Source organism: Phocoena phocoena, chromosome 3 (genome assembly GCF_963924675.1).
Source record: "Phocoena phocoena chromosome 3, mPhoPho1.1, whole genome shotgun sequence".
NCBI lineage: Eukaryota > Metazoa > Chordata > Mammalia > Artiodactyla > Phocoenidae > Phocoena > Phocoena phocoena.
Genome location: NC_089221.1, coordinates 147,463,570 through 147,477,579, shown reverse-complemented (window position 1 = coordinate 147,477,579; position 14,010 = coordinate 147,463,570). Strand labels below are relative to the sequence as shown.

The following is a 14,010-nucleotide window of genomic DNA, read 5'->3' as shown; positions in this document are numbered from 1 at the left end:
GACAATGGAGACAAGACGACCCAAAATCTATGGGATGCAGCAAAGGCAGTTCTAAGAGGGAAGTTTATAGCAATACAACCCTACCTTAAGAAACAGGAAACATCTCAAATAAACAACCTAACATTGCATCTAAAGCAATTAGAGAAAGAAGAACAAAAAAACCCCAAAGTTAGCAGAAGGAAAGAAATCATAAAGATAAGATCAGAAATAAATGAAAAAGAAATAAAGGAAACGATAGCAAAGATCAATAAAACTAAAAGCTGGTTCTTTGAGAAGATAAACAAAATTGATAAACCATTAGCCAGACTCATCAAGAAAAAAAGGGAGAAGACTTAAATCAACAGAATTAGAAATGAAAAAGGAGAAGTAACAACTGACACTGCAGAAATACAAAAGATCATGAGAGATTACTACAAGCAACTCTAGGCCAATAAAATGGACAACCTGGAAGAAATGGACAAATTCTTAGAAATGCACAACCTGCCAAGACTGAATCAGGAAGAAATAGAAAATATGAACAGACCAATCACAAGCACTGAAATTGAAACTATGATTAAAAATCTTCCAACAAACAAAAGCCCAAGACCTGATGGCTTCACAGGCAAATTCTATCAAACATTTAGAGAAGAGCTAACACCTATCCTTCTCAAACTCTTCCAAAATATAGCAGAGGGAGGAACACTCCCAAAGTCATTCTATGAGGCCACCATCACCCTGATACCAAAACCAGAGAAAGATGTCACAAAGAAAGAAAACTACAGGCCAATATCACTGATGAACATAGATGCAAAAATCCTCAACAAAATACTAGCAAACAGATTCCAACAGCACATTAAAAGGCTCATGCACCATGATCAAATGGGGTTTATTCCAGGAATGCAAGGATTCTTCAATATACACAAATCAATCAATGTGATACACCATATTAACAAACTGAAGGAGAAAAACCATATGATCATCTCAATAGATGCAGAGAAAGCTTTCGACAAAATTCAACACCCATTTATGATAAAAACCCTCCAGGAAGTAGGCAAAAAGGGAACTTTCCTCAACATAATAAAGGCCATATATGACAAACCCACTGTCAACATCGTCCTCAATGGTGACAAACTGAAAGCATTTCCACTAAGATCAGGAACAAGACAAGGTTGCCCACTCTCACCACTATTATTCAACACAGTTTTGGAAGTTTTAGCCACAGCAATCAGAGAAGAAAAGGAAATAAAAGGAATCCATATCAGAAAAGAAGAAGTAAAGCTGTCACTGTTTGCAGATGACATGATACCATACATAGAGAATCCTGAAGATGCTACCAGAAAACTACTAGAGCTAATCAATGAATTTGGTAAAGTAGCAGGATACAAAATTAATGCACAGAAATCTCTGGCATTCCTATACACTAATGATGAAAAATATGAAAGTGAAATTAAGGAAACACTCCCATTTACCACTGCAACAAAAAGAATAAAATATCTAGGAATAAACCTACCTAAGGAGACAAAAGACCTGTATGCAGAAAACTATAAGACACTGATGAAAGAAATTAAAGATGATACAAATAGATGGAGAGATATACCATGTTCTTGGATTGGAAGAATCAACACTGTGAAAATGACTCTACTACCCAAAGCAATCTACTGATTCAATGCAATCCCTATCAAACTACCACTGGGATTTTTCACAGAAATAGAATAAAAAATTTCACAATTTGTAATGGAAACACAAAAGACCCCGAATAGCCAAAGCAACCTTGAGAACGAAAAACGGAGCTGGAGGAATCAGGCTCCCTGACTTCAGACTATACTACAAAGCTACAGTAATCAAGACAGTATGGTACTGCCACAAAAACAGAAATATACATCAATGGAACAGGATAGAAAGCCCAGAGATAAGCCCACGCACATATGGTCACCTTATCTTTGATAAAGGAGGCAGGAATGTACAGTGGAGAAAGGACAGCCTCTTCAATAAGTGATGCTGGGAAAACTGGACAGCTACATATAAAAGTATGAGATCAGAACACTCCCTAACACCATACACAAAAATAAGCTCAAAATGGATTAAAGACCTAAATGTAAGGCCAGAAACTATCAAACTCTTAGAGGAAAACATAGGCAGAACACTCTATGACATAAATCACAGCAAGATCCTTTGTGACCCACCGCATAGAGAAATGGAAATAAAAACAAAAATAAACAAGTGGGACCTAATGAAACTCAAAAGCTTTTGCATAGCAAAGGAAACCATAAACAAGACCAAAAGACAACCCTCAAAATGAGAGAAAATATTTGCAAATGAAGCAACTGACAAAGGATTAATTTCCAACATTTACAAGCAACTCATGCAGCTCAATAACAAAAAAACAAATAACACAATCCAAAAATGGGTAGAAAACCTAAATAGACATTTCTCCAAAGACGATATACAGATTGCCAACGAAGACATGAAAGAATGCTCAACATCATTAATCATTAGAGAAATGCAAATCAAAACTACAGTGAGATATCATCTCACACCGGTCACAATGGTCATCATCAAAATATCTACAAACAATAAATGCTGGAGAGGGTGTGGAGAAAAGGGAATACTCTTGTACTGCTGGTGGGAATGTGAATTACTACAGCCACTATGGAGAACAGTATGAAGGTTCCTTAAAAAACTACAAATAGAACTACCATATGACCCAGCAATCCCACTACTGGGTATATACCCTGGGAAAACCATAATTAAAAACGAGTCATGTACCAAAGTGTTCACTGCAGCTCTATTTACAATAGCCAGGAGATGGAAGCAACATAAGTGTCCATCATCGGATGAATGGATACAGAAGATGTGGCACATATATACAATGGAATATTACTCAGCCATAAAAAGAAACGAAATTGAGTTATTTGTAGTGAGATGGATGGATCTAAAGTCTGTCATACAGAGTGAAGTAAGTCAGAAAGAGAAAGACAAATACCGTATGCTAACATATATATATGGAATCTAAGAAAAAAAAAATGTCATGAAGAACCTAGGGGTAAGATGGGAATAAAGACACAGACCTACTAGAGAATGGACTTGAGGATATGGGGAAGGGGAAGCGTAAGCTGTGGCAAAGTGAGAGAGTGGCATGGACATATATACACTATCAAACGTAAAATAGATAGCTAGTGGGAAGCAGCCACACAGCACAGTGCTTTGTGACCACCTAGTGGGGTGGGATAGGGAGGGTGGGAGGGAGGGAGACGCAAGAGGGAAGAGATATGGGAACATATGTATATGTATCACTGATTCACTTTGTTATAAAGCAGAAACTAACACACCATTGTAAAGCAATTATACTCCAATAAAGATGTTAAAAAAAAAAAAGAAATGTATATAGCCAGTTCCATTCTCATAAGTTATCCCACTTAAAATCTGAAAAGTGTATTTAATTCCATATGTTCCTGAAAATCCTTTCGTATTAAGGAAATATACAGAAATAAATAAATCCTCCTTCAGTAAAGAATGAAAAATAAAGAGGAAATTGAGAAATTGAAATATAATAATCAAATAAAGCCATGGTGAAGGCAAATAAACAAATGCAAAACCACGATGAGGTCTTTGGAAAATTTTTACTGGCTAAAACTGGGCTCTGAATTTGCAGTCAGATATAGCAAAGAGGGAAACATGATTAGTTAAAAGATAGTTATAAGTTAATAAACTCTACTCAAAGATCATTATCAGCTTTTTTTGATAGTGAATCCAGAAAGAAATATTCCCTGTGAATCTTATAAAGAACTAAAACCATCAAACCAACAAAATACCCAGAAGGTTAATAAAATTAATGGATTATTAGAGGAATAGAATTGGGGGAAATAAACAAAAATACGTTGCAGTAAAATTATTAAATAAATTGATTAATGAAGCTACTTAAAATTCAACATAATACCATATTATTATATTATTTATATGGTCATATAAAATTTACTGACCTTCCTGAATTGCCATGTCCACAGTTATTCCAGAAGCTGAATGCAGAAGCTTTTGGTAATTCTGTGCATTTTGATCAAACAACTGTACAAGAAGAGTGCATGTCTTCTCATATTCACATCTGCTAACAGTGCACAACTGCTCCAACTGCTGAAACACAGTGGCGGTATCATCCAGTGGATCATCTAAATTATCTCTGCAAATATATAAGAAAAGGATTGCAGGTGACGTTAGAATGAGATGTACTTTTATTCACCACAAATAAGCTTTATTTATGTTAAATAAAAATTCTATCATGGATAAAGAAATAAAAGACATAGACTGTAAGGTAAGAAATAAAATGTCTATATTTGAAAATGTGAACCACAAGAAAGCTACTAGGACTAACAGGTGAGTGTATTTCCAAGGTGCTAGCAATACAGATCAATATATAGAATTCATTACTATATACTAACATGAACAATTGGAAATTTAAGTTTAAAAAACAGTATCTCCAAAGGCACCAGAAAACATAAAACACTAATTAAATCTTAAATATATGTAAGATCTAAAGGCTGAATAATACAAAACAGTGATGAAAGGAATCACAGAAGAGCTCTAAATAAAAGATAAACATGCTCATTGGCTAAAAGACTCAATATTGCTGAGATGTCAATTCTTCCTCCAAATTAATCTACAAATTCAATGCAATTCTAGTCAAAACTCCAGCAGGACTTTTTTTTGTAGATACTGACAAGATGATTCTAACATTTATACAGAAAAGCAAAGGAAGTAAAAGAGCCAAAACAATTTTAAAAAGGGAAAACCAAGGTGAAAATTCACACTACCTGATTTCAAAGCTTATTATAAGGCTACAGTACTCAAGGCAGGGGCTACTGGCAGAAGGAGAAAAACAGAGAGTAATGAGAAAAGAGTCCAAAAATAGAACCATCTATATGTGGTCAATTAATTTTTGAAAACAGAGTAAAGACAATGCAATGGAGAAAGGACAGTCTTTTCCACAAATGGTGTTGGGGATAACTGGTCTTTGCTATGCAAGAAGGAAAAAAAGAAAGAAAAATAACATTGAGTCTAAACCTCATATCATATACAAAAATTAACTCAAAATGGATTATGGACCTAAATTTAAATTATAAAACCTCTAGAAGAAAAAAATAAAGGATAAATTGGACTTCATTAAACTTTAAAACTCCTGCTCTTTACAAGACTCTGTTAAGGAAATGAAGAGGCAAGCAATGGACTGGGAAAAAATATTTGCAAAACACATATGATAAAAAGACTTGTGACCAGAATATACAGACCTCTCTAATCGCAAGATAAGAAAATAAACGACCCAATAAAAAAAAGGGAACATATTTGACAGGCATTTTACCAAAGAGTATATACAAATGGTAAATAAGCACATAAAAAGATCCTCAACATTGTTAGTTATTAAGGGAATGCAATTTGAAACCACAATGAGGCACCACACTTATTAGAATGACTAAAATTTTTTAAAACTGACAATATCAAGTGCTGGTGAGGATGCAGAGCAACTGGATTTTTCATACACTGCCGGTGGGAATGTGAAATGATACAGCAACTTTGGAAAATAGTTTGGCAATTTCTTATAAAGTAAAATATACACTTACCAGGCAACCCAGAAATCTCACACCTAGGAATTTATCCAAGAGAAATAAAAACTTAAATTCATACAAAAATCTGTATAGGAACACTTACAGCTATTTTACTCATAAAGGCAAAAACAGAAAGAACCCAAATGTCCATCAATAGGTGAGTGGACTAATAATGTGATATATCCATAAAATGGTATACTATTCAGCAATAAAAAGTAAAGAACTACTGACACAAAATGGAAGAATCTCAAATGCATTATGCTAAGTGACAGAAGCCAGACTAAAGGGCTACATACTACATGATTTCATTTATGTAATAACATCCAAAAAAGACAAAAATCTTAGGGAACAAAACATCAATAGTTGCCAGATGCTGAGGATGGGGAAAGGTCTGACTACAAAGGAACCTAAAAAAACTTTTTGGGGTGATGGAACTATTTTATATCTTGATTGTGCTGTTAAACACAACGGCATACACTTGTCAGAACTCACAGAACTGTATACTAAAAAAGGTGAATTTTACCATAGGTAAATGATACCTCCATTTTTAAAAATTCCAAGATGCAGAAGATGAAAATACAACAAAAACATTTAGTTTTCAATACCTCACAACTATGGCAACAGATTCCAACCGAGAAGTGATAAAGGCCTTCGTGATTTCTGGTGCATAAGTGTCTAATAAGTGGGGTTCAGTTGATTTCACAAAAGGAACTGACGCTACCATCCTTTGCCAGAGAGTTAATAAATAATGAACACTGTTGGGAGCAAATTCCCAATGCTACAAAAAAATAAAGCAAACGTTATTTAAAATGACATTATGTCTTCCTAGAATAAGAAATGGAGAGGCAAAATTAGTAAACATACAGCTTAAAATAAACTTTTATTCTGATTATAACCAATGAACATTTAAAATAGCAAATTCTGTTAAATGTTTGTGAACTTCCTTCTAATCTTTCCAGGAATATTTTTTCACAGAGTTGATATCATGTGGAAAATATGGTTTTAAAACTTCCCCCCAAACTTATAAAAAGAATTTTTTCCAAAAACTAATCTGTAAAACTTTATTTTATTTCTCCACATAGATTTTACTACAGCATCTCAAATCGGTCTTTAATTATTAGATATTTAGATGGCCTCTAAATTTTTATTATTATAAAATTTGTTACAAAGAAGCTTTTCACCTAAAATCTTGCAACGAACATTTTTAGCAAAGTGCTCTAATAAATGTTTTTTAAAATCCCTACCAAATCTTACCAAGAAAGTGTTTTAAAACTATCTACAGTTTAACATCAACTATATATTTTTATTTACCTGTAGGCTAGTAATGGTAAAATTAGCAATCAATCTGATAACTTCAGGATACTCCTTCACCATAACTAATTCTCCCAGCTGGTAATTTGTCTTTAAACGAGCCAAAAATCGACAAAATTCATGATAATTACCTGGATTGGACAAACCCTAAATTATGAGACAAAAAGAAAGGCTTTTTAAAAAACGTAACAACAAAAAACCAAATGATTCCTACTGGACTTAATGTTGTCATAAATGATTAATAATAAGGAATCCAAACTAGAGGCTTTGGAGGAAGCTTTGACCATGATGACTAAGTCATGTTTGGGAACCCCTATATTACCCAAAAAAAACTTGCATGAGAGACAGAAAAGAGACAGAAAAGGGTGGAGAGAGAGGGAGAGAGAGTGTGTATCTTGTGACTTAAATAGAAGTCAATACAAGACCTGAAAAATATTTAAGATGGAAAATAAGAGTGGGCTCTTGAAATCCTGGAAAAGAGCAATACCACTAGACTTACATTAAATGTGTACCCACAAATAACAGAAACATCTTTTAATTCAACAAATATTTATTGAGTACCTAGAGGCATTATGTCCTCAAGCAAGTCCTTGTCTCTTAAGACATTCAAATAAACTGCTGCAATGTAGAGCAGAAAATTTAACAAAAGTACTACAAGAAACAGAGGTAACTTCGTGGGGAGGACAGCTTAAAAGGGAAGACCAAGAAAGGTGCCCCCAGTGAGCTCCTTGAAGATAGGACATGTATGTTATTATCTTTATAGTTTGAGAACTCTGTACTATAGCTGGCATGAAACAGAATTCAAGTATCTTTCAGTATCTGTTTAATAGTGAAAGAGTTTGTAAAAACTTTCATCCCATGAAAAAATATAACATAGTTTCTAATTATTAAGGACTAATTTAAAAATATATTTTGTATTCATGGGTCTTTTAATACATATTTATAATTCTAAAATCTATATAATATTCAAATTAACTTTTAGAGCCATAAACCATCAACATGAGGATACCGGAAAATCAATTAAGAGAATTATCTGATATTAGCATATTATCTTCCACATATTGACTGATGATAGTGAGCTGAACAACTAAAAATTTTAAAGTATCGATATATTGGTAAAAATCCCATTTATCAGCAAAACACATAAATTTCACAGTTATGCCAACAGTGAAAAGATAAAACTAATGCACAACACATAAAATACCACTTAATCTGCAAAAACAACTGTTCTTTATAGAGTAAGCATTTTTTTATGTATAGATATTATATGTCCCCCCTAAGTTATTAATAACCAAGAGACTTAGATAAACCTCCTTAAATCATCATTTAACCTTTTAATATTTGTACTTTCATTACAGATATTTTAAACCAAAAGTGAAACAAATTTTATCTAGGCATCCAAAATCACTAATTTATAATGGCTGTGCAATTCTCTGAAATGAACACTGCCACTGAAGATTTGCAGTTAACATAGAGAGTAGATTTAAAAATCTACAAATTTTTATTGTCCACAAGAGGGCAAAAAAGATATTCATAATTTAAAGCCACTTATTCCAATGTTAACATCCAGATTTATACTGTCTTCTAGTTTAGAAGGTAGATATGACTGAATTAATCACTTCAGTAATTTAAGAAATGCAAGGAAAGTACAATGGTAGAAAGCAGAAGCATAATAAGGTATACAACCTCTATTCATATTTACCTAAAAGAACAGGAAAAATAAAAAGAACAACGTAGAAGTCAGTCAGGAAAACATTCATTTTTCAAAGCTGCCCATTTATACTACAAATGAGATCCAAGAAAGTAGAATATGATACTTATTTTCTTCCAGAATCGTAATAAAGTCATAAGTTTATTATGCACCTTTCAGCAGAAAAACTGTATTTAAATATGGTAAATATTAATTAAATTACTTCAAAAATACCTGAGGGTTTTCAAGTATCCTTTTTACTCCCTTGATTAAATTACCAAGGTACTTGGCACGTTCAGGACTGCTAAATAAGGACCTTCTTGTAGAAGCAAACTGAACTAAACATGAAAGTGCCTAAAAACAGGAACAACAAAATTCATTTCAACTTTAAAATTAATGTAAGGCCACATGTAAGGAACACTATTCTTTACATTTAAATTTTTTAATTTTAATGATAAAATAGTGTTATAGATTCCAAAAACAATGAAAGCTAAACATCATCAATAATTACCACCACCCAAAACCCGTCAATCCCACCACTAGAATTCCTATTTCTGTGTAAAATTCCTCTAATATTTTTGTATATATTAAATACACCAGAGCAGAGCCGGGACCTGCATATACTCAAAGGCTCCCAATTGCTTTTGATGCCTAATCTGTTTGTAAACCAACGAACCAGGTGTTTCACCAAAAAGAAAATATGGTTTTGTTGTAGAATACATTTGGGAACTACTGTACAATATGCACTGTGGTATCCTGCAAGTGGGAAAAAAATCTTTAACTTTACTTAATTCAGCATGTCCCAAATTTATCTGGTGATAAAACATCTTGCCCACACCATTTATTAGTATCTTGAGGAACAATTTGGAAAATGCTGCTGAAAAAGTCAGATACCCTATAAAAATTCCTGCAAAGTGTCTGCGGCCTAGTTATCTTTCTGAAGTTAATACTTTATCAGTCAATTTCACTTCTCGGGTTCTTAATTCTACTACTGGAACCCACTGAAGCCTGTTTGTTCATTAAGTGAGAGGCCCAAAACTGGCAACTTTCAGGCCAAACTGGCCCACATATGTAAACTTGCCCACTTTAAAAAAAAAAAAAAAAAAAAGAATTATTTGTCAATATTTAAATATTCCAGTTAGGAGATTTCACACAAACTGTCTGGCTCTCTTGGCAAGGGTGAGAATAGGGACAAAAATCAGAGGATAGTCTTTTTAGATGTTACTCAGTTTGCCACAGTCCTTAATGTTAAAAACAAAAACCAAGCAAACAACCCAAAAAACAAAACTCCCTTCTGATGTGTAGAAGGTTCAGGAACCACTAGCGTAATAAAAATATCCAGGGGTTTGGGGCCAAAACCACCTGGGTTTGAATCTCAACTCCAAAATTTAGTTCACTGCCCTGAAGGAAGTCACCTAGGCCATTCTGGATCTGTTTCCTTGTCTACATAGTGAAGGTAACAATACTTACCTTGCAGGGCCACTGTGAGGATGAAGTGAGATAAGCATCATAGGATAGGGCATGCCCAATAAATGTCAGTTACATTCTCTTAAAGCAGTTGCTTTCCAATCTACTTTTAAGCACCAGTAGCTTGTTTGTTTTATCCCAAAACATAACTGTACTTTCTGAAACCATGGTTTTTAAACAACTAAAAACAAGACTATTCTGGTTAAAAGACAGAGGCTGAAGTTCTGTGGCACCACCTGGAAACATGAGTGTCCTGTGAAACCCAGTTTAAAAACCACCACCTTAAAACCCTCGATTTGAGAGCAAACATGTTTTCTAAGAAAGGGAGGGAGTATTTTTGTGAACCTATTCCTCCCTCCTAGGTGATAACACATCTAAACAAACATACTGCTGATATGTACTTTAAATATGGAACATCTTTTTTCAGGAAATGGCAATATAAGAATTCCCCAACTTCACTTCTACAAGCTTAGATATTAAGCTAACAACTTTCTTTTTTTTTCAATCTTGCCTGGTCTCTGTTTTAGATTCCACAAAGATGGGATACAGAGTCTCAAAGTTCCATACTATAACCAAAGAGTTTCAAGAATCTTTTAGCACACAACAGAATCTGATTCAAAAAATAAATGAACAGCTGGAGTGATGAGCACAAAATCAAGTGAGCAGATCCCCTTTGTTTCTCATTTGGAGATATCTGATGGGGGCCACATGGCAAGCCTGACATGGAGCCAAGCAAAGTGGAGAAAGAGTTAGAGAGGTTAAGAAAAGGGAAGGTAACAGGTGGGGTGGCAAACTACTGGACTGAGGCCCAGAAGAAGAGCTGGGGGGGACTGAGTAGGAAAAAAGATACTTAGAGGTTGATAGGTTGTCTTGGCTACGGGCAGGAACAAAATCACCAGTTACGGGTTTTGGGCTCACCAGTGAAATGACGGGAACTATGGACTATAAATAGAAACTGACAAATAGCTTACGTAATATAAATCCCAGATGATGTAAGAATCTCTTATGAGAGGTAAACCTAATCAAGAATATAAATAAATATGTACCACCCTTAGATAAATATCACAGGTACTTTTTAATGAAATAATGAATGAGTTTTACTTACTAACTGAGATAGGAGTGGTGGAAGTGAATGATACAAATTAAAGAAAAGATCCAATGTTTCTGGTTCCAGGAAAACTGGAAAAAAAAAAAAATTCTAACACCATTACTTTCAATTCAGTGATCTTCACATAGTAAGACATTATCATACAAACCAAGAACTCCAAGACCTCTGCATGTGGCCAATCTTTCCTTGCAGTTAGGCTTAATTCCTTTTTAATTCCTAGCTATTTTCCTTTGAAATATGAAATAATACAAAGATAAAAATTAATTAGCTAAGATGTTCCTTATTTCCATGTAGCACCTACAGTTCCTATTGAGAGAACCTTCTCACTATTTTCATTTATATTAAGGTAATAAAAACATTTAAAAATTCAAATAGTATAAAAAAGTAAATAGTACTAAAAAGTATATAGTAAAAAACAGCTGTACCCTACTCCATTCCAACTGCCTTTCAACTCTTAGCTATATTTAAATACATGTTTCCAAATTACATGCTGTATTACATGTCTTTGACTATTTTATTTTAGGTCTCAAATGACCTTGTTACGGTACACTCTCCCCTCTACTCCCACCACTCTTTCTACAATCCATCCTCTCTCAAAAATCCATCCACTGTTATAACAATTTGGAATTAAATCAATTCTAAGTGTTTACTTTATTATGACTAGGTAAATAATGTTAACCGCTAAGCCAAGTATACTATGATTATATCACATTTCCAACACTCCCTGGATTTAATCACAGCATCTTTTCTGTGCTTAGTTGTGTAGATCGATATCTGTCATTAATTCTTTCCAAATGTTCTGACAGATTTGCAAAATGTTCTTCATGCCATTTTCCACCTGGTCAATAGCATCAAATAACCTATCACTTCCATTTTCCCACCCCTTCCTCCTGGAGCCTTCTTCAACTTAGACTGGCTGTTCCAAAATGTGTTACATAATTATCTCCTTTTTATGTCTGCTGATTGTCATCTTGTGTTAAAGCTTTCTTCAACTCCATATCCTCCATTTTCTTGCTTGTATATCAAGTAGCTTCATAACAACAAGTACGTAAGGGCTAAATTTCAGAACGATTTACATGTCTAAAAATATCTTTATTCTCTTATACTTGGTAATTTCAGTCTAGTTTGAAAATTATTTTCACTCAGAAGTCTGAGGATATTACTCCATTGTCCTCTAGCTTCCAGTACTACTGTTGAGAAATCTAATACCATTCTTTTTTTTTTTTTTTGCGGTACGCGGGCCTCTCACTGTTGTGGCCTCTCCCGTTGCGGAGCACAGGCTCCAGACGCGCAGGCTCAGCAGCCATGGCTCACGGGACCAGCCGCTCCGTGGCATGTGGGATCTTCCCGGACCAGGGCACGAACCCGTGGCCCCTGCATCGGCAGGCGGACTCTCAACCACCGCGCCACCAGGGAAGCCCTCTAATACCATTCTTGATCCCAATCCTTTGTAGGTGACTTTCTTTCCGGTAGATTTTAGGTTCTCTTTGTCCTTGTTATTCTGAAATGTCATGATTATGAAGCTTAGTGTATTTTTTTTCATTTATTATGTTGGGTACTTATGGGATCTTTCAATGTGAAAATTTATGTATCTCATCGCTGAGAATTTTTTTTTGGTATTGTTTGCAAATTGCCTTCTGTTTTTTCCTGTCCTTTCTTGAACTCCTAAGAGCCAGATGTCAAGCTTCCTAGTTTCATGCTTTAATATTCTTGCATTTTTTTCTATCAAATCTCTTCTTGCTTTTTTTGTTCTACTTTCTGGGATATTTCCTTAGCTTTATCTTCCAATTCCTTTACTGAATGTTTTATTTGGGCAACTTGTATATCTGGAACACTGTCTTAACTTCCGTTTTTGAAACAATATCCTATTCATGTTTCAGGAATGCATTACCTTTTCTTATCTCTCTGAGGATAGCAATTAAACCTTTTTGAAATTTACTTCGACTCTTCACTTTGTCTCTGTTTCTACTAACTCTCCCTTTTTAAAAAAAGATTTCTTGAGATAATTAGATTTATATGCAGTTGCAAGAAATAATACAGAGAAATCCCATGTATTGTTTACCCCATTTCCCCAAATGGTAAGTTCTTGCAAAACTAAAGCACAATATCACAATCAAGAAGGCACACTGATAAAATCCAATCCACCAATCTTATTTGGCTTTCCCAGTTTTACATGTACTCGTGTGTGTGTGTGTGTATGTGTATTTAGTCTGTGCAATTTTTACTACATGTGTTGGTTCATGCATTCATCACTACTATCAAGATACAAAGTCCCTTTTAATTCTTTTAGTCTCTGACTTCCATATTAGAAGTTTTCACCAAATGTATGGTGTTTCTCTACTATATCTGATACCCCTGAATGAGAAACCTCTCCAGTTTAATTTCTCAAGTGAAAAAAGCTCTGGTCTTGGGAATCTAGAGGGAAGTACACATAGGGAAGGAAGGGAAAAGGGCAGTCACAGAGCTGCACAGAGGTGGCACAGAAGATCCCGGGGGTGTCTGTGCAGAACATAGACTTTTTACCAAGTCCTTTCAGCCCAATTCCCTACCTCTGACTTCAATAGGAAAGCCCTATTGCCATCATCTTTCTGGGATGTGTGAGAGCAAGTGAGTTTGCTCTTTTTTGGTGTCCTTCTCTGTAACAAAGTAAATTGCAATTCTGCTCTGCTAAATTAGCTACTCTAATTCATTCTCTTTATAACTTTGAAAAATATGTTGATATCTCCTGCCAAGTGTTATATCCTCTCCTACTGTTTATCTGAAAATTTCAAAACAGAGCTCTTCATTTCCCTACCTAAACTTGTCATCCTCCAACTCTAGAGTTGTCTTTTCTTTTTTCCAAAATCAAAATACAGAGGTTA

The 14,010-nt window shown here is 34.6% G+C and overlaps 1 protein-coding gene across 1 annotated transcript in view; it reads right to left on the bottom strand.

Annotated features, from left to right (window-relative positions):
- The window catches only part of RANBP17 (RAN binding protein 17), a 316,069-nt gene that overhangs the window by 269,179 nt on the left and 32,880 nt on the right, over nucleotides 1-14,010 (bottom strand). The window contains exons 8-12 of the mRNA XM_065873435.1: nucleotides 11,147-11,220; nucleotides 8,809-8,928; nucleotides 6,885-7,031; nucleotides 6,179-6,351; nucleotides 3,960-4,153 (exon numbers count right to left, since the gene is read on the bottom strand). Of these exons, the coding sequence (XP_065729507.1) occupies nucleotides 3,960-4,153; nucleotides 6,179-6,351; nucleotides 6,885-7,031; nucleotides 8,809-8,928; nucleotides 11,147-11,220 (708 nt within the window). The remainder of the gene's footprint in view (nucleotides 1-3,959; nucleotides 4,154-6,178; nucleotides 6,352-6,884; nucleotides 7,032-8,808; nucleotides 8,929-11,146; nucleotides 11,221-14,010) is intronic.